General features: G+C 59.3%; 3 protein-coding genes across 10 annotated transcripts in view; all 3 read right to left on the bottom strand.

Annotated features, from left to right (window-relative positions):
* Positions 1-1,238: 1,238 nt before the first annotated feature.
* On the bottom strand, positions 1,239-8,000 carry TEDC1 (tubulin epsilon and delta complex 1). 2 transcript variants are annotated; one of them, XM_003803173.3, is made up of 8 exons: positions 7,851-8,000; positions 7,685-7,763; positions 6,993-7,195; positions 6,579-6,734; positions 5,534-5,632; positions 3,729-3,815; positions 3,138-3,335; positions 1,239-1,883 (listed from the first exon to the last, which is right to left on the bottom strand). In XM_003803173.3, exons 1-8 carry the CDS (start codon positions 7,998-8,000, stop codon positions 1,572-1,574), a joined length of 1,284 nt encoding a protein of 427 aa, XP_003803221.1. In that variant the 3' UTR covers positions 1,239-1,571. The 2 variants fall into 2 exon arrangements, with proteins under 2 accessions (XP_003803221.1, XP_012669052.1); XM_012813598.2 differs by lacking the exon at positions 5,534-5,632.
* Positions 8,001-10,724: 2,724 nt separating this feature from the next.
* Positions 10,725-12,405, bottom strand: CRIP1 (cysteine rich protein 1). The gene is made up of 5 exons (XM_003803159.3): positions 12,254-12,405; positions 11,269-11,363; positions 11,140-11,197; positions 11,007-11,053; positions 10,725-10,853 (listed from the first exon to the last, which is right to left on the bottom strand). Exons 1-4 carry the CDS (start codon positions 12,291-12,293, stop codon positions 11,013-11,015), a joined length of 234 nt encoding a protein of 77 aa, XP_003803207.1. The 5' UTR covers positions 12,294-12,405; the 3' UTR covers positions 10,725-10,853; positions 11,007-11,012.
* Positions 12,406-19,554: 7,149 nt separating this feature from the next.
* Positions 19,555-22,270, bottom strand: part of CRIP2 (cysteine rich protein 2) — a 6,217-nt gene continuing 3,501 nt past the window's right edge. For 2 of the 7 annotated variants that reach the window (XM_012813604.2, XM_012813605.2), the window contains exons 2-9: positions 22,151-22,214; positions 21,525-22,040; positions 21,357-21,414; positions 20,884-21,024; positions 20,742-20,810; positions 20,574-20,668; positions 20,266-20,323; positions 19,555-20,188 (exon numbers count right to left, since the gene is read on the bottom strand). In XM_012813604.2, the coding sequence (XP_012669058.1) occupies positions 20,121-20,188; positions 20,266-20,323; positions 20,574-20,668; positions 20,742-20,810; positions 20,884-21,024; positions 21,357-21,414; positions 21,525-21,698 (663 nt within the window). In that variant the 5' untranslated portion in view covers positions 21,699-22,040; positions 22,151-22,214 and the 3' untranslated portion in view covers positions 19,555-20,120. Of the gene's footprint in view, positions 20,189-20,265; positions 20,324-20,573; positions 20,669-20,741; positions 20,811-20,883; positions 21,025-21,356; positions 21,415-21,524; positions 22,041-22,150; positions 22,230-22,270 lie in introns of those variants that run through there. The other 5 variants (XM_003803160.3, XM_012813612.2, XM_012813606.2 and 2 more) reach the window with 4 other exon arrangements.

The following is a 22,270-nucleotide window of genomic DNA, read 5'->3' on the forward strand; positions in this document are numbered from 1 at the left end:
GCCATGCTGTCACAGGTGCACACGGGGGGTCTGGACTAGGATCTCATTGAATCCACAGGTCACAATGTTGCACCCACATTTGAGTTTCTAAATATCAAGTTCCCAAGGAGGAAGAATGCCTGCAGTTCACAGAAAGCAGGGGGACATTAAACAGACTTGTTTCCAGCATAAGAGGAGGCCTGTCTGGCAATCAAGAGGATGGCTGATGCCAGGCATGTTAGTACACCTGCAGTTCTGTCACTCTGGGAGGCCAAGGAGGATAGATCACTAGAGGGTAGGAGTGCGAGTCCAGCCTGGGTGACAGAGTGAGATGAGACTCTGTCTCAAAAAACAAACAAGTGAAAAACAGGGAAACAAAGCAAACAGAGGATGGGTGACGGAGGGACCTTCAGAGGCCAAGGTCCTGTGTCTCAGGCCAGCAGTGGAGTGGCAGGGGCCTCAGGGAGGCCTGGGGGCAGAAGGACTAGAGTGCTGTGGCATTCAGGGGACAGTGACTTGCTGGAGGCAGCCCCATGAAAGGGCCTGGAATGTGCTCCTGACATGGACTCTCGGTCCAGCTGGTGCTCCTGAGGCCCACTCGTGGGACCAGTGGGCAGAGCAGAGGCACTTGGCTATTCCTACTTCCGAGACCAAGGAGTCTAGACTGGCAGAGACCAAAGCTGCTGCCCTGGGTGTGAGCTGTTGCTCTAGCACACACTTCCAGAAAGGCAGGAAAAGCCCCCCAAGAGACTGTCCTGGCAGAGGGGCCCTGAGTACCCAGGGGCTGGATGTAGTCTCAGTCCTGAGCTGGCAGGAGGCTACAGGGGGCCCAAACAGGCCCCATGGCCTGCCAGCATCAGGTCAGAGTTCAACAGCCCTGGAAAGATGGGAGCTTGGTGAGGGGGCAGGGCCTGACCAAGGGGCTGACTGTGACCACCAGTGGGGGTGGGAGGGCACTGTGGGGCCAAGCCTCCTTCCGCCAGGTGGGGGGCACATCCCCTGAACACAGATGCCTCTTTGTCAGGGCTGAGCCAGGCTAGCTGAGCAGCCTAAACAAAGCTCCTCTGTCCAGCCTGAGGCCTCCCTCTCACCCAGCACACCACCTCCAGGAATGGAGCCAAGCTCCCTAGGGCCCCCACATAGCACCTTCAGCACACATACCAGGCACATCCATAGTCCAGACAAGAGAGAGAGGCTGTGCTCACAGCCTGGAACTAGGACATGCAATAGAGGCCATGATGGAGGGGGCATGGGGGCCACCCAGGGCCTAAGGCCCCCAGAGTCCCCTGAAACACACCCTGTCTAGCCCTCACCACCCACCCAGGCCTCTTCCCAACATAGCAAAACCTGAAAAGGCAGTACAGGAAGGGCAGGTCTGAGCACCTCCAGATCTGTAATGACCTCGTCAGGGGACAGCCCAGCCTGCCCCAGTACTGCTTCCTAGGGCCTGGGCTTTGGACAAAGTCAGAAGAGCCCCAGCCTTGGGGTAAGCTCATGGGCTGGGCTCCAAGTTTGCCCTGTCCTTGGGGCCACTTGGCCTTAGAATCTGCTCCTCCAAAACCAGCTGACAGGGAGAGTGTGCCCAGCAGAACTTAGTGTCCAGATGGCGGAATCCAGATGAGGCCAGGCAAACTTCCCACCAGCTTGGCCAGCTCCTGCCGACACTGTCCCTGCAATCGACACAGCGCTGCCTCCAGGCAGGCCTCCTGACTCCTCAGTGCCTGGATCACCTCAGCTGCCCGCACGTGCTGGCCCCTAGGTGCATCCTCCTCACATCTCACCAGTCGATGGGGCCCATGAGGCTCAGCTGGGCCCCTGTCTCGCTCCCAGGCCCACTGCAGGGCTGCTAGCTCCTGCCCCACGGCTGTCTGCAGGGCCTGCCGTGCAGCACTCCACCGAGGCCCCTGGACCTGACGTCCCACCTGCATGAAGGCAAATACAGCAGTTCATGAACCAAAGGCAGCTTGGCCCCTCTGGATGATACTCAAGCCCCCTCAACACTTTCTGGGCACAGAGGCAGACCCTGGAAAGAGTGGGCCAGCCCAAAGGCACCCCATCTTGGGCTTTGCCTCAGCCTCACTGAGCACCTGAGTCTCCAGCAGAGACAGCTAGGCAGCATCCCTGACCTCCAATAAGAGTAGGGTCACCAGCCTATACCCCTTCAGGGACACCTACTGCAACCCCGCACACCACGCCAGGACTCAGCCCATTACCCCACCACCACTCTGCTAAACCAGCTTCCCCCTTCCCACTACCCACCAGGAGTGGAAGGCATGAGCTAGGGCTGAGGGAGCTGCCTTGGGCACCTGACCTGCTGGAATAGGGGCAACATTCATAGGGGTTTTCAAGCCCCCCCCCCCCACCGCCCACACCACTGGAGCACAAAGAGCCTGCACTCCAGTTGTCCTTGGAGAACCAACCTAGAATCCCTGGGGTTCTGCTGAATTGTCCCTTTAATTGATACAAGGACTTTCATGATCCTCAAAAAGGTGACACAGCCCTGAGCCCAGACAACAGACAAGTGTGAGGCCTCTGGGCTCACTTCAGGTTTTCACTTCCTATGGGGGAGGGAGGGGTGCCCCAGCTCCACCCAACAGGAGAGAGCCAGACTCTGCAACCTGAATATGGGAGACACAGAGGACATTCACTAGGGAGGGGATGACAGCTATCTTCACCAGCAGGGTGGTTTTTTGCAGGAAAGTGGGAAACACCTTTGCTCCTTTGAGAGGGAAACATGCCTGCAATTTACATTAAAATGCTTCAGAAAAAAATAATAAGTGCAGCAAATATGGCTGTGTTTACAGCCATGACCCTACAACCCAGGTGAGATGGCACAGGTGTTTGGGGCTGGGTCTGTCCAGCTGTAGTCCCTGGGCAAGGTGTAGAGGGGTGGCCGCCAGCACCTGAGTGACATGCGCTGAGCCACGGAGCCAGCATGTGGTGATGAGAGAGGATCCCATCTTGGGTGGTCACCTAAGCAGGGTGCTATCAGCGGCCCAGAGGGGGCAGGACCAAGAGGAGTGGGGCGGGGCTTGCAGGTGGCCATGGCAGAACTTTGAGAGGGCACTGAGGGTTGGGGCAGGGCCTGCGGAAAGGTGGTCTTGTGAGGGGCAGGGCTTGAAAGTGGGTGGTCTGACGAGGAGACGGCGCAGGAAGACGTGCCCTAGGCAGCTCACCTTGGCCTCCCAGGCCACTCGCCTGTGCTCTGCAGCCTCGCACAGCTCCTCTTGCAGCGCCCGCAGCTCCTGCGCTATGGGCTCCAACTTGCCAACCCCATACTCAGGGATCCTGGGCAGAAAGGTGGGCTGTGCGGCTGCAGCTGGGGCCTCCAGGGGACAGGCTGTTAGAACCGTATCCTGCAGAGTGAGATTCAAGTGAGAGAGCATGCGCTAGCACTGGCTCCTGAGCCAGTGGGGACATTAGCACAGAGGCCAGGAGGCAGTGGTGACCTCCTGAGGTCCCCCAGGGGGCTAGAGAGCTGCCAGCAGGCACAACGTCCAGGGAAGTGCAAAGACCACACCCTAAAAGGCTGCAGACCCCTGACAAGGCCAGATCAGCAGACCAGGACCAGCAACATCTGAGCCTAAGAACCCAGGAGGATGTCCTAGAAGGAGCTGCCAGGCCTGGGTGCAAATGCAGCTCCACTATGCTAGACTTTGGCCTCCCTTGAGCCTCCCAAGCCCACAGCCATAGGGCTGCTGTGGTCACAGCAAGAAGGGTAACAAGCAAGAGAGCAACAGCTTCCTTACCATCCACCTCCAGAAGACCAGCTCACCGCGCCGCCACTCCAGAGCAGCCTCCAGTCCTGTGTTCTCATGCTGCAGTCTCCACAGCAACTGGAAGGAAAACCACAGTTGGGCAGCAGGCTCCCTTCCCACTGCGCCTCAAGGCTGAGCAGAACAAGGACACAGGAGGATGCAAACAGAAGTCCACAGCTCCAACAATAACCCAGGAGGCTGCCCCAGCCAGCAGCATGCCCAGATGCTCACACACCAGCTATACATCTTCCAGAAGCTTCTGGGACCCAGCCCAGGAGTCCAGGCCCTTTTGGTAGGCCAGGTCCGGGCTTTAGCCAACTCCCACTCCTGGAAGGAAGCTGACCCGTGGCCCCAGGCCACACCATCCAAAGTGCTGCAGCACCAATACATGCCAGCCTCCAGGAGAAGGAGCCTCACCAGAAGAAGCCAGGCCCCCACCACAGAGGGTGGTCTCACAGAGGAGTACCAGGCAGGACCCAACTGGAGCCACTGCTTTGTCCAACCCAGGGGTCCCAGAGGCTAGAAGCCTGGGCCTTGCTGAGTCACCTCTAAAACAGGGACAGAGCCAAGGGCAGATGGGGACTCCCAAATGCTGCCTCAGCACCTCCAAGGCCAAGTCCAGGCCCTGATGGGCTGGGGCCAGAAAGAATGAAACCAGATATGCAGGCCCAAGTGGTACCAGGGCCAGGTGGGTCACCAGTAAGCACCATGAGCCCACAACAAGGGCACCAAATCCCCCGGGGATGAGGCTTCAGAACTGGAATCTGCTGGCCAGACTTGCCACAGGAAGGAAGCCCCAGGAAATGACTGACACAGTGGGGAGCAGGGGCCGGTCATCTGCCGGCTGGTCCCACCTGCCCTGGGACAAAGTAGAGGGGTCAAAGTAGAGGGCTCCTTCTCTGGGGTTGGGGAGGGAAGAGAAAAAGAAGAGAGCTGGGTCTGGGAGGAGGGGTCCCACCAACCCTGAGCCGCAGCCCTCCTGCCCAGCCAGACATGCCCAACACTGGGCAGTGCCATCCTACTACTCAAAATGGTCCACAGTCCTGCCCTATCCCTCACGTCAAAGCCAGCCCAGAGGAAGGAGCCAATGATGATGGATGGCAGGCCCCTGAAAAGAAGGATGGGGGTGGAAGGTTAGCAGAGAGAGGGTGGGGGGACAGCAGAGATGGGAGGAATCAGACAACCTAGGAGAAGACACCCAGTCCAGGCCAACCCTGACACACTTCCGGTCAGTACCCAGCAGCCCCAGATATGCTCTCTCTACCCTGGCAGACCTGTCCCACTGGGCTCTATGTGGGCCTAGCCCCGGGCTCTGAAGGGTGGTTGTCCCTCCTGTAGATAACCCTGTGCCTAGCCCTTCGCCCAGCATGGGCTGTGTGTTGGGCCAGCCCCTGCCCTCAGTGGTCCCCACCACACTGAGTGACACCTGCATGGGCTTGAGGCACCAACACCATCAGCTCAGAGTCTTTAATTCCAGTAATCCTCACCTCAGCCAGCTATCAGTCTAGCCTGGACCCAACACTTGTGCTCTTTAGACCCTGCCTGTACCCAGCCACAGAGGACATGTATACATAGTACCCACCCAGTCTAGAATCTGGGGGGAGGGAGGGCAACAGTCCATAAAGCCAGGAAAGGCCCAGAGGACATACCTGTCACATTACCCCCAGCAATGACGGTGAGCTTGGCAGACACCCAGAAACACCCACAGCTCAAAGCCTGACAACTGCCCCAGGTCTCCCTCAACAGGCCCCTCCCTACAGAGGTGGCATCTACCCCAGCAACTCCCCAGCCCTCACCTGCTGGCCAACCTCTGGGTCCCTGAGCATCTCTATTTCAGCAACAGACAGATGGCCAAGGCTTCGGTCACTATGGCAACCACGGGTGTACAAGTGGATCTGAAACAGACAGTACAGACCCCAGGTTCAAGCACCTCCTCTCAGCCTTGGGCCTGCACCTGTTGGGTGAGGTCAGCCTTTGAAGCCACATTACAGACAAGGAAGCAGGGCTCAGAGAGGCTGCCAGCAATCCTGGGGACCGCTGCAGAGGGAAGGATACCTGGCTATCTCATCATAACTTCCCCAGTTCACCTAATTCCCCAGGCAACAACAGGACTGCAGTGGGCATCTCTACTCCCCACCCTCCCTGTCCACCCAGTGCCAAGCTCCCTCAGTGCAGTCCTGCCCTCAGTGGTCCATGTGGTGGGAGGAATGGCCTCTGGATAGACACAGCAGTCCAGCAAGATCAATGATGGGGACACAAAGTGACTTTCTCAATGTAAGGGGAGAGGGAGGGCTCTCTGTCACCAGAGGTTCACAGGTGGACATCCCCAAGCAGCGTAAATGGCTGGTGCCAAGGTTAGGCAAGATAGAGTGAGCGATCTCAGGAAAGAATGGCTGAGTGACAGATCTTCTGCAGAGCCCTGAACAAGAGGGAGCCTGCTGCCATCACCCAAATTGTTCTACACCCAGGATGTGGAGGAAAAGGGGGTGTCTAGAAGGCAGCAGTTCCCCCATGCCTCAGAGCCTATCCTGTTGCTTGGTGATAAAGTCTCAAGGCCTCTTGTGACTTCAGGGAATAAGAAGGGCAATCCTGAACTCTCTGACATCAGCTCCTGCCTTAGCTGCAGGGCCAAGATGCTGCCTACCCACTGGCTCCCTACCCCAGCACTGGGCCCCCACCTGGACCACCAGGAGCCATGGGTGTAGGCTCCAGGCCACCCAAGGCAGCACCTAGGCCCCACCAGTCTCAGCCAGGTCATGCCCACCTAATAGCCTGAGCCCCAGCCAACCAGGCACAGAAAAAAGCAAATGGAAGCCTTAGCAACAGGATAGCCAGCCCTACCTTGCTCAGGAGGGTGCACTGTTCCTGCTGACTGGCAGCCAGGCATCGCCACCGGAACCGTAGTCTTCCCATCAGCCACTGCACACAGCGGATGTCCACAGGATCCTCTGCTTGTACATGAGGTGCCCCTGGACCAGGGCTGGCCAGAGCCTCACACTGGAAAGAGGGCAAAGGTCAGGCCCTGCTCCCATGCTCCAACCTGGCCTGGAGGGGCCAGAATGGGAGAGCAGTGGAGGCATCCTCCGTGTCCTCAGCAAGGCAGCAAGTAACCTCCTCACAGGACTGCCCTGAGGGACAGAGCAAGAGATACAGAGAGGCCCAGGCCTGCTCTTGCTCTGGCCCTATGTCTTGAGACCATGGACAACCCAGGTATCAGGACAGGTATGGGTCCTGCTCCCGCTCACCTCCACCCACCTCACACACAGGCATCTCGTCACCCACTTGCACGTGGGCCTGGGCCAGCAGCTTCTCGGGCAGAGGACCTCGGGCCAGGAGCCAGGACAGGGCCAGCAGCAGTTCCCGACTGCCCCGGGAGCCGTCCTCAGGGAGTTGTGCCAACGCCAGCCTCGGATATCCCTGGGAGCACAGCGCTGACTTCACCCAGCAGGCCTGGGTCTCTGGGTAGGAGACCACCAGTCAGCAGGACTGCCCACTTGGACCTCTTCAGAGACCTCCTCCCTGGATCCCCAAGCAGAGGCCTGGCTCAGAAGGGGCCAAGAGGAGGGCGGGGACTAAGACCACGTAAGGCGGCCAGGGGCCAGCCTCAAGCGGGGATAATATGGTTCAGCTGGGGCAGGGCCTAACTAGGAGCAAAGCTTTTATGGGGGGCGTGGGACCAGAACTACCTGGGTGGACGGGGCTGGTCTTACCAGAAAGAGCGGGAGGAGACAGTGCTACGTTGGTGGGCGGGGCCTGAGCCTTACCAGGAGAGCTTAACATGGAGGGCGGAGCTTATCAGAGTCGGGCTTTAGGGCATGGGCGGGGCCGGAGTCCACCAGTGGTAGGATTTGCCAGGGAGAGCCGGCCTGAGCAAGCTGAGCTTTACATAAGAGGGCAGGGTCTGTGCTTCACGGGTGGGGATAGAAATTGCCAGAGTCCTGGCTTACCCAGGGCCAGCGAGGCCGAAGAGGCGTCTGTGGAAAGCGGCGAGAGCACACGGAAAAGGAGCCGCCACAGGGCGGGGGCCTGCAGAAAATTAAAACCGGGCAGTCAGCCTAGCCCGCCCGCCTCCCTGCGTCCTATCCTGCCGGCCACCTGCCTCACGAGCCTCACCGCCTCTGGACGATCGAACTTGGCACGGCGGAAGATCTCAGGGCTCGGCCCAGCAGGCAGCGACCGACTGAGCGCGGCGATGACCTCGGGCAGGGTCCCTGACCCGCCCTTGGCCGCAGGGCCCACCAGCCGCCGCCGCCGCCTCCCCATCCTGACCGCGCCAGACTCCTTCAGATTGCGCGCTGCCGCCGGGGCCTAGTCGAGCGACCAATTACCACGCCGGCTGGGCTCACCGACCAATCACCGGCCGCTCGGCCCCGTCCAATGAGCGATACACCTGGAGCTTGAGTACAGTCTATTATATCTGGTGAGGTCGCACTTCCGGAACCCAGGCTGGGACCATTGGAGTTGTCAGCTCCACCAAGTCCGCCAAATCTTAGCAACACCTGGCACCCTGACCTACCAATCAGCGCCTCACGCAACCTAGCAATCACTAGTGAGCGCTGCACATGCGCGTGCGCCTGAGGGCGCCCCAGCGGGCAAAGCCTGCGTCCAGCGGAGGGCCGGAAGGGACACCAGGGGGCGCTTAGAAGCCGCTGCGCCCGGACAGCCCGGGCCCCGCACTTGAGGCTGCAGCCTCCCTGAGCCTTCGATGGGGAGGGCCGCGGCGTTGCAGTCAACGAACCCCGTCGGCCTGGCCCGTAGAGGGGAGCTGGGGCTTTGGAGCGTAGCTCGGAGTCCGGCCAAGTGCCTACGCCGGCCCGCCCTCTGGGCTTGTGCTCTCTAAGACATGCAGGGCAGGCTGGGCGGCGCCCGACCCGCGGAACTGAGAGCTCGCGAGGGCTGTTCGGTTTGGCGAGGCTCGCGGTCGCGCTCCCGGGTGAAGGGGAGGGCGCCAAGGACCGTGCTAGTGGCGCCATTTCTGTGAACACGCACGAAGTAATGGCAAATTACAGTCCACACGCAGGTGGCTGCCGTCCTGGGCCGCGGCATCACAGTGGGGGTGGGAGGCTCGCGGCTGGGTGGTGCTACCGCGGGGCATCTCTGATCTTCCCTTACGCCATTGGTCAGTAACAGGTGCCCTCTGTGATGGATAAATTACACTTCGGTGGGTTACGGAGAAGAGGCGAAGAGGGACCAGCTCACTGGACAGTGAGCTACGCGCGGGCAGGATGGGGAGGCGGCGGCTGGTGGCCCCTGCGGCCAAGGGTGGGTCAGGGACCCTGCCCGAGGTCATCGCCGCGCTCAGTCGGTGGCTGCCTGCTGGGCTGAGCCCTGAGATCTTCCGCCGTGCCAAGTTCGATCGTCCAGAGGCGGTGAGGCTCGTGAGGCAGGTGGCCGGCAGGATAGGACGCAGATGGGGAAGGATAGAACTCCGTGCGCCCGACCCAGTGGTGCAGCCCAGCCTAGGCTGTGGCCTAGGACGTGCAGACGAGGGACCTGTTCCCACCCACCGCGCTGTCCCCACCTCACCCCGCGCGGACCCTGCCTCCTTCTGTACCCATCCCTCGGCCTCTTCCTCGCGGTCCTCCTGGGCCCCTGCCTGGGCTGCCGCCCAACCCCACTCAGCTCCTAGGCACTCTCCTCGCGCCCACGGGCGTGCTCCCCTCCAGCGTCCACCCTCAGCGGGGCTGGGACTCCCACAAACTTCCGCTCTTCACACTGCAGCCCAGATGCCTTTCTAGCCACCCTTCATAAGCCCTGCAATCTTCAGGATAAAGCCACATTCCCTACCCTGCCCACGCTGGTTCCCAATCCCCTGGGTTTCTTGAGCCCAAGGATCTCTTTCCTTTTAGGGTCTTTGCAGCTACTCTGCCTTGTGCCTTGGGTGCTTCCCCTGCCCCCCACCTGAAGTCGAGCTGTCCTCCACTCTTCCTGCAGGTTTCTGCTCTCTGGTAGTTCACCTTAAGTTGTGCACAACCTGGACAGTGAGCTACCCAAGGACAGGGGCTGCTCTGCTGCCTGGCTCAGCTCTGCCCCCTCGCCGAGGTGGACTAGATGTTGATGAAGCTCCAAGGACTCAGCTCCAAGTCCTCCCAGCCCCACAGGCTACTTCTCCACAGGGAGGACTGAGGAGAGCCCCACCCCATCCATCAGGAAAATCCCTGTCTCCTATTTCTTGGAATTCCATAAATGAACCAAACACACACCTTGCCCTAAAGGCCATTCTTGACCATCTGCCTGATTCATGCCTGCAGCACCCCACTAAAGCCCTAAGGCAAGAGGCCAAGGTCACAGGCAGACTTAGAGGGTTCCTCCTGTCTGGGTCTTAAGGTCTGTGAAGTGGCAAGGGTTGGGGAAGGCCCCAGTGGAGCCCAATCAGCAGTAGCTGTCTAAGTTAACAATCCAGATTTCAGAAGGCCCCCAGCCGCTGTGCACAGCCACAACAAAAGTTCCCTATTAGAGCACCACAATGTGTTAAGTTCCTAGGCACAGGGTGAGGGACAAACAAGCACTGATAAGGGGTGGTGGCTTCTGGGTCAGGGTCTAAGTAGTCTGCAGAAACCAGATGGGTGGGGCAGCAGGAAGTGGGAAGGACTCGCCATCACAGCCGCCCCAGTGCTTCTCAGCCAGGGAGCTGCAGCTGATTCATCCTCCTCCCAACCCTACCCACCCTTAGGCCTCAGGGTCCCACTGACCCTTTGGCCACAGCTCTTGCAAAGCCTCTCCTTGCACCATCCCAGAACCACCAGGACTCAGGGCATCTCTGTGGGCCTGGGAGTTGCAAAAGTAGGATCAGAGCACCAAGGCACATAGCAAAGTGACAGCTGTCCAGGGTGGCCTGGGCTCTCACTCTGCAGTGGGTACTCTGGCCTGTGAGGTGCCCAGAAGGGCTCTGAGGCCCACACTCCCGCCTCCGCTGCAGCCCTTCTGGCCCTCCCCAAGGACACATGGGTACACACCACACACATGCAGACACATAAGCACACACACTGCTTTTCCAAGTGTTATAAGTTTATTGAAGGCGCAAGGGGTACAAGAAAACCCTGGGTGTCCACGGTGAGGCCTGGCATCTGACTGAACAATGGCCCTGCAGGCGGCAGGGGACAGGGTCTCCACAACCTGTACACAGAGGTGTGAAAACAGATGTGTCAGCCCAGCAAACGCCTGCTCCTTCCAGTCCCCAGAAGCAATCAGACCACTTGGGGATGGGGGGAGGGTGTACCCACCCAAAGGGCAGACCAGCTGGGCAGTGTAGGGGGAGTAGGGTTATACCTGGGTTTACTTGAAAGTGTGACTTTCAGCTCCACCCCGCCCAAAGCCTGCAGAAAAAATGAGAAAACAATCAATGGGTTAGAGAAAAGAGTGGGGTGAAGTGTGGGGAGGGGAAGATCACAGGAAGCAATACCTTTGGGCCCGAACATGGAAGAGTAGCAAGGGTGGTTGCAATAAGGCTTGCCTTCATGCTGCAGAGAAAAAACCCATGAGGGGTACCATCACCCCTCTGCCCCTACCACCACCCTGGGCTCCCACTTACCTCGGAATGACCCCCAGAGGTCAATGTCTTTCCACATTTCTCACACTTGAGGCAGGGCCGGTGCCAGTCCTTGCCCAGAGAGGTCACCCGCTCAGCTGCAGAGGTACAGACAGGCTTTCCATGAGACAATGCTCTGGGGACTCAGAGTACACACCCACCCGCGCCCTCCTGCCACACCCTAAGGTCTCAGTTCACCCCAGTGCTGGGGGGGGGCACCTCCAGACCCCACAGGCCAATCCTGCAGATAAATTGCAGGGGTTGCTGGCCCTTGCAGTAGTAACAGGTGCAGGCCCTGGGCAGTATCCCTGAGGACTTATGGGGTGCTGGTGGAGAGAGGGTCCTCGAGGGCCAGAGGTGAGGGGTGTGGGTCAGCAGGGCCTGGGGCTAGGCTGCAGGGATTATGCCATTTGGCTTCTACCTGGGTGACTGGGATGGGACCTCCAGTCCGGGACTGGGGTTACTTCCCACTGCCTCCCTCTCCTCCCGTGGGCGGGCCTCTGGGTGAGCGCCCGGGACAGGAAGTCGGGCGCCCGGGCTCTACCGCGTCGCGATCGCGCCGCGGGCGTCGGTTTCCGTGTGTTTCTACTTAGCGCTGAGAGAGGCGGCCCCAGCTTCACGTTTCTTCATACCCCGCGGGTTCCCCGCCCAGGGTGCGCCCAAGAGGAGGCAGGAGAGACAGCGGGACCCAGAAACCGGAATCCCAGACTGCTAGACCCAGAGGCGGGTAGACTCAGAAACAGAAAAGCCGGATCACAGAGCGCAAATTGGCAGGATAGCGGGACCCTCCCATGCTCGGTATCTTCCCCCTCACACCCAGGCACCAGCGGGCAAGGCTGAAGAGTCTGTTCCAAGGAGGTCCCCAGGAGTCCCCCAGCTCCTCGAGTCCACCAAAGCGGGCCCCAGCCCTGTCCACTCCTAGGTCCTGCTTCCGCGTAGGGCCGCACAGTGCCCGGACAGGGCGTGGGCTGGAGGAGGGCGCACTCACCAAAGTACACCTCCTTGTCGCACTTAGGACACTTGGGCATGGCGGCACCGGGTCTGGAGCAGGCGTCTGTGACAGGGCGGGAACCGGCAGTCAATGAGAGACTGGGTGGATCCAGCTGGGTCGGAGTCTTTCAGTGACCGCGGGACCCCGCCCCTTTGAGACTCCGCCTCTCACGCCCAATCTCCGGAATCAGAGTTGGAACCTGGTGGCATCAGCTCTAGGCTGACAGACTGAGAAAGGTCATCTGGTCCATCTCTGCCTCCCCGCCGGACCCAAGCCTAGCTGAGGACCTAGCAGAGGCCGTAGGGGTCACAGGGGATTTATGGAATTCACTGGGGGGAGGGGAGGGGAGGACGCTTGCGCCCAGCTCAAGCCCCGCCCCTCTCCCAAGGCTCTGAAGCCTCCGGGGTAGGTGGGAGGGATCCCCAGGAGCAGGAAGGGGCGCTCCATTCCCAGCCCCATCCTGTATGCACCTGCCTGAGTCCCCTAATCTGGAGCCTAGGACAGGCTGCAGCACCTCTAAAATGCAAATAGATGCAAATTAGTGTGCTCACACATTTTGACCCTCCCCTCGCCAAGATAGAGGGTTGAGGACAGTTGCCTGGTAGTCCCTTTCCCCAGGAACCCACTGCGGCATTCCAGCCCACTTTCGGCCAGGAGGCCTGCCCCACCCCAGTCCCTTCATTCCCGCGAGACGTCCTCCCACCCCACCAATGGCTAAGAAGTCTAGCGGACCGCAGTGGGAACATCCCCGAGGAATTCGGAAGAGGAGACTCCAAGGCAGGGGGATCTAAGATTGGGGACCGTTCAGCTACAGGCCCCAGGCAGGGTGTGGCCACACCCAGGCCATCTCCAACTTCCTTCTTCCAGAGAAGGAATCTATCCTTATCTCTGAGAGAAGCGCCCGAGAGGGCCGGAGCGGTCCAAGTCTGCCGCCCAGGTTAGGTGCCAGGAGGAGAACGTCCAACCCCTCCCCTCTACGAAGTTCAAGAGAGTTGATGAGCCAGCGCTCCAGCTGTGGAGTCGCCCCTCCATCCTGAGCACCAGCCAGGACTCCTGGAACCTCGGGGAGGGGCTGGCACCACCAGTCACTTAACCATACTCTGTGTACCCTCCTGTGGTCCTGGTCGCAGTCAGCCAGGACCGTCCACCCTCCTTGTCTCTTGTAGGCCCTTCAGCTCCCAGCACGTGGCCCTGCTGCCTTTTCTCCCTGTCCATCCTTCCTCCCTTCAGCCACCCTGTTACCTGAGTCCTCATATCTCCTCCACACTCCTATCTAAAAAAACAAAACTGGTCACCTCTGGGCCTGTCCAGTTCCCATGACTGCAAAAGGTGCTGGACACCACCCTCCCCAGTGGCCCCAGGAACCCCCAGTCTCCCCTGGCAGGCACACAGGCCTGACCGCACTTGTGATCCCAACCTCACCTTCCCTGAAGCCCATCTCCCCAGAGGGCTCCACTGAAGAGGAAGGGAAGCAGTGGGTGCCTCCATTTCAAGACCCCTGCCCCAACTGTCTAGACTAGGCCTCAGCTTCGGGTGAAGGTGGGAGCTCGAGGGCTGTAGGGTGAGTGAGGCACTTGTGTCTGGCACAGAGGCCACACATCTAGCCCAAGACCACATCCTGCACCCCACCTCTCTCCAACCACTACCTTCCTCCTTAGGATTCTCTCTTTGAGGCCACAGTTCCACCCCCAGTGGGCCTCTGCAAGTCCTGGGGTCTGTGACGACATTCTGCAGGGTCCCATTGGAGCCCTCCCCCGAGTTCTGCACCCCCCAGCAGCCGGGCTTCCATAGTAGGGGTGCACTCCAGTCCTGCAGCCTTGAGACCCCTAGTGTCCAGCCTGGTTAGCCTTAAAAACTCAGATCTGAGCCTGCCTGCTGGCTCCACCCAGCACAAGGAGTCCAGGGTGTGGTTCCTCGAGTTGAGGTCACCATTCCAACTAGCTCCATAAATTTACTTGCATGAGTCTCTACTTCTTGGCCTGGGCCAGGCCAGTGGGAACAGGAGGGAGGTTCTGACTTTCTTCATCTCTGGCCCTGAGTACCTGCCTCTCCCTCTCCTCTCCCCCTTGTTCTCTCTTTCATCCTAATGCTCTGCACACCACACTGCAGCCAGACATTAAAAGAAGGAGGAGAAGAGGTACCAGGCACCAGGCAGGGAAGGTAGGAGAACTGGCTCAGCAAAGACACTGGTCAACTGTGGGGGGGAGCGGGGGGTCTCAGGAAGTGGGATGGTCTCTCCTGCTGCAGGTCCCTGGGTCAGGCTGCACACACAGCACACACTACTTTGCTGTTTGGAGAAGCTGGGATAGCACAGAAGCTGTGAGGCACCCAGCACAGCAGGATAGTGCTCCAGGCTGCAAAGGTGGGTGACCAGACACATGTGTACCCACAGGCATGCCTGTATGGGTGTGTGTCCATCCCAGCATGGCCAGTCTCAGTCCTCCATTTTATCTGCCCCACTCCAGGGCTGGCCCCTCCCCCACACCCAGATTCCAACCCTTCCTGCCCAGCAGGGAGCGCCCCCCCATAATCTGGGTGATGAGTCCCTTCCTGGCCTTCTCTGTTGTTATGTTCTGTTGCCATGGTCATAGAGCGGAGGTGGGGAGGATGCCTTGAGCATGAGGCTGGGCCTTCTGTGTTGGTACTCATGGTTTTCCAGAAACTCAGCTCAGACACACTCATGGACACAAACACATACCCAATCCCTGAAACTGTCCCCAAACTTGAGCCACAGACTGATCTGTCCCTCAAACTCCTTTTCTTCTGTGTTTCCCATCAGTCCTGCCTGTGGGAATAGGGACCCCTCATCACCTACAGCCCCAGCTGCCTCCTCCACCCAGATTCCAGCCCAGGCTGCCCCACCCAGCAATGCCTCTGAGACTCCAACAGCCACTAGCTGCAAGGCCTCTGCTTCCATCAGCCCCCTGGCCTGCTCCTGACCCATGGCACCCTGACTCAGAACCACTGGGCCAGCTGAATCCTGGCCCCTCTACCTCTCACCCTTCTGCTGGCATGCTGATAGCATTTGTCATGTGAACATACAGAGGACAGAGTATGGGTCAGGACAAGAAACTGAACTCCCAGCTGCTGCCCCAGACTGCCTCTGCCCAGAACTTTCCACCCTGCCCAGACAGCATGAAGACACCTTAGGCACCTGAGACCTGGGGGTAGTGAGGCAACAGCACTCATCCCTGCCCCATCAGCCTGCTCCTGCTTTGCCGAGAGAAAGTCTATTTTGGGATCCAGGCTCTGCTCCTGTAGCTCAAGCGGCTAGGGCATCAGCCACATAAACCGGAGCTGGAGGGTTTGAATCCAGCCCTGGCCCGCCAAACAACAAGGACAACTACAACCAAAAAATAGCTGGGCATTGTGGTAAGCACCTATAGTCCCCACTACTTGGGAGGCTGAGGCAAGAGAATCGCTTAAGCCCAAGAGTTGGAAGTTGTTGTGAGCTGTGATGCCACCACACTCTACAGGGTGACAGTTTCAGACTCTATCTCAAAAAAAAAAAAAAAAATATATATATATATATACATATATGAAAAATATTTTGGGATCCAGGGGCCTGACTAACCAGAGAGGCATGGTTGGCCCTGTCATCCTGACCTGGAAGGTTCTGCACTTCATGGAGTGCAACTCAGCCTCTCTCAGTGTGTGCAGGCGGTGGCTGCACACAAAGACAGGTGAGAGGATGTTCCCCCCTGAGAGCTGCAGGCCAGCTGGGCCTGTCTTGTGCTGTTCACATCCAGGTGCACTGCACTGCCAACACAGGCTCCAGGAAAAACACCCTGCCTGCCACGCCCAGCTAGGACCTCCCTAGCATCCACCCCCTCTGCCTGGATGAGTCACAACACTCACCAGTTAGTTCTCAGGGTCTATTTTCAGCAGTTAGCCTCCTGGGACGCCCTTGTCTGGCCTAAGGACTGGCCCCAGGGCAGCCCTGAGTTGGGAGGCTGGATACAGACAGGCTTTCCTTTATCCTCTGGCCTCACACAAAGCCTAGGTGGGAGAGCTGCTGATTCCTCCTCTCCCAGAAGCAGCCTGGATATGGAGGACAGAGGACCAGGGAAGCCACCTTCAGCCAGCCCTGCCCCCAACAATGGTGCACCTCTGTCTGGGGTACACAATATGGCTGAATAGGGTACACCTGCCTTTCCTCCCCTCCCTTGAGGCTGGGCCCAGTGCCTCTGAGTCCTGGAGCCAAAGCCCAAGCAGAAGCACCTGGAATCTCAGCCTGCCAGCCCAGCAGCTGAGGCCCTGACCTTACCCCAGCCAGGCCCTGGGAAATATTGCTGCCCACACTTACCATCCTGGAATCTGGCTAATCCTGGTCTATGCCTGGCCCTCAACAGTGAGGGACACTAATCAGTGAGTTGGACCCAGAGGCAGGAAGGAGACATATCCCCAAGTCCTGTAGAGCCTCTGGGAAGCTAGCTCGAGTGAGGTGAGACATCCAGAGCTGATGCTGGGGGTCACTGGGCCAGGTGAGACAGGGCAGGGCCTGAAGGGAAGGTGCTAGGGGGTCTGGGGCTCTAGGGCATGGGCTAGACTCGTAGCAAAAATAATTTTATGGTTTGGGGTCACCACAACATGGGGAACTGTATTAAAGGGTTATGGCATTAGGAAGATTGAGAACCACTGGAGAGTATCTGGGACTTGGGGAAGTGGGGACACAGGGAGCTGAGCCATGGAGATGTCTTCGGGGATGCAGCAAGCCCACCCCTCAGTTCAAGTCAGAGGTGGGGGCCTAAGAGGAACCTGGCCAGGAGGCATAAGAAGACTGGCCAGTGGGATGGGGAAGCAGGACAGGAAGGAGCACATTCCCCTCTGCTGAGATTGGCTTGCAAAGTGTGGCTAGGCTCAAGCTGGGTAACAAGGACCGACTATGGGTCCCTAGACTGAGTTCCCAGAGGTTCTAAAGGGGAAGTGAGGTAGTCAGATGGCATTTCAGGGCCACCTCACCCACTGAGCATGGGTCAGAAGGTGAAGGGTAAGGTAGAACCTTCTCCATTTGGGAGGGATGGAGAAGGCGGCATGGCCAGGGACAAAGGTGTCCATTCCTGACTCCCCTCCATCTTTAGGGGTGTTGGGGCTATGGGCACCCTGAGAAGCCCCTGGCTCAAGGGTGGAGGAGAAGCTTCCTGGAGCTGGTGCCAACGAGGGCGCACTGGCAGTACCATGGCACCACCCGGCCACCCCCACTGGTGCTGCCCAGAGACAACATTGAGACAAACAGTAGTAGCAACCGCCCAGTTTCCATGACAACATCTTGGAAACAAACATTGCAGGCAGTGCTTCATCCTCCAATGCCTGCCAGCAGGAAATGGGGTGGGTCCTACCAAGGCCAGACCTGGGGCAGGGCACTGCACCCTGCCAGGGCCAGGGACTGATCTCCCCTTGAGAAGACCCCTGACCACCTCATCCCCTAACCTGCCATCCCCCAGGCAGGGTTTCTTACACACAAAGAGGCCTCCCCACCACAGCCCACCCTCAATTAGGCTTCGGGCAGGGCAGGCTGCCTACTATGTCTCCTCCAGACATAGTTTCCACTGGAGGTTCCCGAGGGAGGAGGGGACCTAGCTGTGCCCTTTCAGCCCCTCTAGCAGAGAGCAGGAATTTCCCATGTGACACTGGGCGCCTAGGCGAGGGCGGGCTGGAGAAGCATGAGTTCTCCTCAAATGGCCCCCCAACCAGGAACCCTTGGTCTTACAGGAGAGGAGGCCATCCCAACCTCTCCTCTAAACAGAGCATCCTACCTTACTGGACCTCCCCTCTGCCTGGGGCTGTGGACACCCCCACCTGCCCCAGGTCCCTGCTTGCCACAGGCCCCACACATTCAGGCCACATTCCAGGTGGGAGGAGACAGTGCCTGGCTCAGCTTGCCAGACAGAGGGGAGCTGTGGCATTGCCAGATACCAGAGCCAGCTCAATTCTCCACCCCACCCCCCTACTGGGACATGGATGGCTGCCCACAGGACAATGGGCTCAAGTCCAGGCTCCTCTGTCTGGGCCCCTGGACTGAAGGGTAGATGGGGAGTGGCAGGGAGATTGTGCCATGTCTAGGGAACTGAGAACAGGCAGGGCGTGATCATCTGCAGTGTAGTGCTGAGGCTAGGGGTCCAGGCAGGGTCACAGTTTTTGGTTGTTTTTTTGAGACAGAGTCTCACTATGTCTCCCTCGGTAGAGTGTTATTGCATCACAGCTCACAGCAACCCCAAACTCTTGGGCTTAAGAGATTCTCTTGCCTCAGCCTCCCACGTAGCTGGGACTACAGGCACCCGCCACAATACCCAGCTATTTTTTAGTTGCAGTTGTCATTGTTATTTAGCAGGCCCGGGCCGGGCTCCAATCCTAACCACTGAACTACAGACGCCAAGCCAGGGCCACAGATTTCTGCCACAGTATGCCAGAGTAGAGGGGCTGGCGCGCCCTCTAGTGGGCACCCCAAGAGAGGCCAACAAAAAAGGGACAGAGAGGAGGGGGCTCTTGCCACAGCCAAGGGATCTGGTTGAAAGGATGAAGTCTGGACTACTTGAGGAACCAGGGTGACTGTGTCATCACTAAACTCAGTCACAAGGTTTTCATAGCCAAAGCCTGGGCAAGAAAAGACTCCAGCCCCCATGCCTTCATCTTCATTCTGCCCCTGAGCACTTAGGTGAGGGCAGGTTGGGGGGCCCCAACCATCCTGAGGCCTGTCCATCTCCCTGTGGAGCGAAGCTGGAAGCAGCTACTCTGAACCCATCCAGGACCTGCCCTGAGCACTCCATGCCTTTCTGCACTTCCCAGCCCAGGCCTCAGCTGCCAGCCCATTGCAGTCCCTTGATCAGCTCCCCATCCTCTGCATAGGAGTCCACTTCTGGTCCCCTGTCCCCATGCCCTCCACTAGGTATCCATCTGCTTACTCTCAAAGCTGACCCCTCCCACTCCTCTTGGTTCCGGATGGACCCGGGTAGCTTCTGGCTCCACACCTGCCAAACTACTGTTGGCACTTTCAGGGAACAAGGTTCAGCCCAGCACATACCACCCTCCCCCAGGGAGACCCCAGATTAACTCAGGGCTCCTGTTCTCAAACAGCCCCACCTCTCACCTTCATCCAGACCCCATGTCTATGTGGGCACTACTGCCCCAACCAGGGACCAAGTTCTTCCTCTCCAGGTCCTTCCATGCTCTGCCAGAGCCATGCTGGGATCCTACTGCCCCACCATCACCTTTGAGAGCACGACCCATCCCACCAGAAGCCGGCCTGAACACAGAAACATTGTCCTGGAGTCGCATCCATCCACAGCCAGAGACGGTGCTTGTCCTATGATCCTCAAACCTTTTATTGACAGCAAAATCTCAGCAGGGAAGTGAACCACATGTGGTGGCAGGGAGAGCTTGCAAGGCAGTGTGGGAGCCAGGCAGAAGGCCCTGAGCAGGGACACACTCCACCTGGGAGACAATGTGAGAGGCGTGGCCATCACTGGCAAGGGGGCATAAATAACACTGGCAGGAGGGCCTGGGGCAGCAGGAGAGGGGGAGCACGACAGCCACCTCAGAGACCCACAGGGCACACAAGGACACAGGACACCCAGGGACACACAGAAATGCTGGAAGGGAGACACATAGAGTGCCCCTGGGGTTCGGAGGCACACAAGGACACGTGTATATGGAGCACACAGACACAAAAGGGGGTGATGGGGACCTTCAGAGGAAGCCAGAGGGTAGCAGGCACCCCCAGACACATAGGTGGGCATTAGCCCTTGCCACTGCCCCTCCTCTGACTCTGGCAGGGCTTGTAGGCAGGACGCTGAGGCAGCCACCAGGCACAGGGCAGGGTCTGGCAAGAGGCAGAAGGCCCTTCGACCACGGAAGGAGCTACAGCCTAGGGCTGGACTTTGCCTTCAGGATCCTTGTCATAGATGTAGCTGCCCACCGCCCCGGTGTTCACACCTGCAGAGAGAGACAAGCCATGTCTAGGGAACAGCCAGAGCCCTGCAAGGGAGAGGCGCCCCACCCACAGTACTCACCCTTGGGTCCGAAGAGTATTCCATAGCAGGGCTTGTGGCAGTACGGCTGGCCATCGTGCTGGGTGGGGGCAAACAGGGAATTGAGGGGGGAGGGGGCCGCGGACTCCCAAGGCGTCCAGGTCTCTGTCCTCTGAGGGGCGCCTGAGTGCGGCCTCTGCCCTCGCCGCCAGGGGGCAGCACCTGTCTCGGCGCATTCAGTGCCCCAGCAACCCCCCATCCCAACCCCCACCGCACCCCTGTTCTCCCTTCCTGGGCCCTGCTGCCGCACCTCAGGTCTTCCCAGCTCCCGCCTTTTTCGCACTCCTCACCTCCGCGTGCCCGCCTGGAGTCAGCGTCTTCCCACAGCGCTCACAGCGCAGGCAAGGCCGGTGCCAGTCCTTACCCAGAGATGTCACCTTCTCGGCTGGAATAAGGGAGAATGGTGACGCCAAGCCCCCAGGAGAGGCTCCCGGGGCCTGGGCTGAACAGTCACTCACCAAAGTAGACCCTCTTGTTGCAGCGAGGGCACATGTTGGGCTCCCCGGTGAACGTGGTGATGCTAGAGGCTAGGAGATGGGGATAGGTCACTGCCGGCCAGAGGTTGCTGACTCCTCGTCCCAGCCCCAGAGCCCAGCTCACCTTTGCTGGGCCCCTTAGGGGGGCCACTCGCCTTACGCTCCTCTGCTCGGGCAACCGGGACCTCGATGGGGCCGGTCACTTGTGGCCCCTCCGCCAGGGGCTTCTCATAGATATAGGAACCAGCACCCCCGATATTCACTCCTGGAGATGGCAGGCACTTCGGGTGGGTGGCCGGTGGCCTCGCCCACTTGCAGCCCTCACACTTGAAAAGGCTCCCCCAGCCCACCTCCCACCGCCCTCCAGGAAGTTCCCTGGGACCATTCCTGAGGGAAGCTTGGGAGGCGTAGGGCTTCAGAGGGTGGGAGGGCTGCCGGAGAGGGCCCCAAGTGGGCCTAGGGGAAAAGAGGCTCCACAACCCTGGGGACCCCCAGCCTTCCAGGGAAGCCTCCCCACCTGCCCAGAAACCCAGGCGCACCCCAGTGCTGGCCTGAGGAGCCAGGTGGCCTCCACTTTGGCACGGGGCCCCTGCTCACCTTTTGGTCCGAACAACGTGGCATAGCAGGGCTTGTGGCAAAACGGCTTCCCATCGTGCTAGGCAGAGGAGCGGGGTGAGGGACACCCTGGAATGTGGCCCAGAGACGCCAGCCAGCCCGCCCGCCCGCCTGTGCCCTCCCACATCCACACGGAAGCAGGGGACTCACCTCAGCGTGGCCCCCGGGAGTCAGCGTCTTGTTGCAGCGCTCACACTTGAGGCAGAACTTGTGCCAGTCCTTACCCAGAGAGCTCACCTTCTCGGCTGCAGTGGGAGAGGATGTCAGTGCGGGACCCCACAGACCTGCAGGGCAGCTACCTGCCTCTCTGCTTTCCAGTCTCATTCACCCTGCTTGGCAGCCACCACCCCCCACAAGCTCCAAGTCACCTCCTGTGTTCCACTTCCTAGGTGCTCCAGGCTGAGCAGTGCCTTCCACCTGGCTGCACCCCCTTAGATAAATTCTATTAGCCTCAGGTCAAAGGCCTTCACTGGGTCCCCCACCCAGCCTCCAGCTCCAGCTCTCCCTCTGGGTCTGGGTCACTCCACACCCTAGAATCACATGCTTCATCCCCCACTCCCATCTACTAGTGGTTCTGTCTCAAGCACCTGTTAAACTCTCAACTCCTGCTGGGACTGTACTAGTGTTTACATCCATCCACCCCTCCCACACTTGCCTCACACATACCTGCCTTCACACACACCTGTCTTACCTACACACCTGCCTCACACACACCTGTCTCCCCTACACACCTGCCACAGACAGCTGTCTACTCTACACACCTGCCTCACACACACCTGTCTCCCCTATACACCTGCCTCACACACACCTGTCTCCCCTACACACCTGCCTCACACACACCTGTCTACCCTACACCTGCCTTCACACACATCTGTCTCCCCTACACACCTGCCTCA

Source organism: Otolemur garnettii, unplaced genomic scaffold (genome assembly GCF_000181295.1).
Source record: "Otolemur garnettii isolate 467f Iridium unplaced genomic scaffold, OtoGar3 scaffold00283, whole genome shotgun sequence".
In the NCBI taxonomy this organism is placed as follows: Eukaryota; Metazoa; Chordata; class Mammalia; order Primates; family Galagidae; genus Otolemur; species Otolemur garnettii.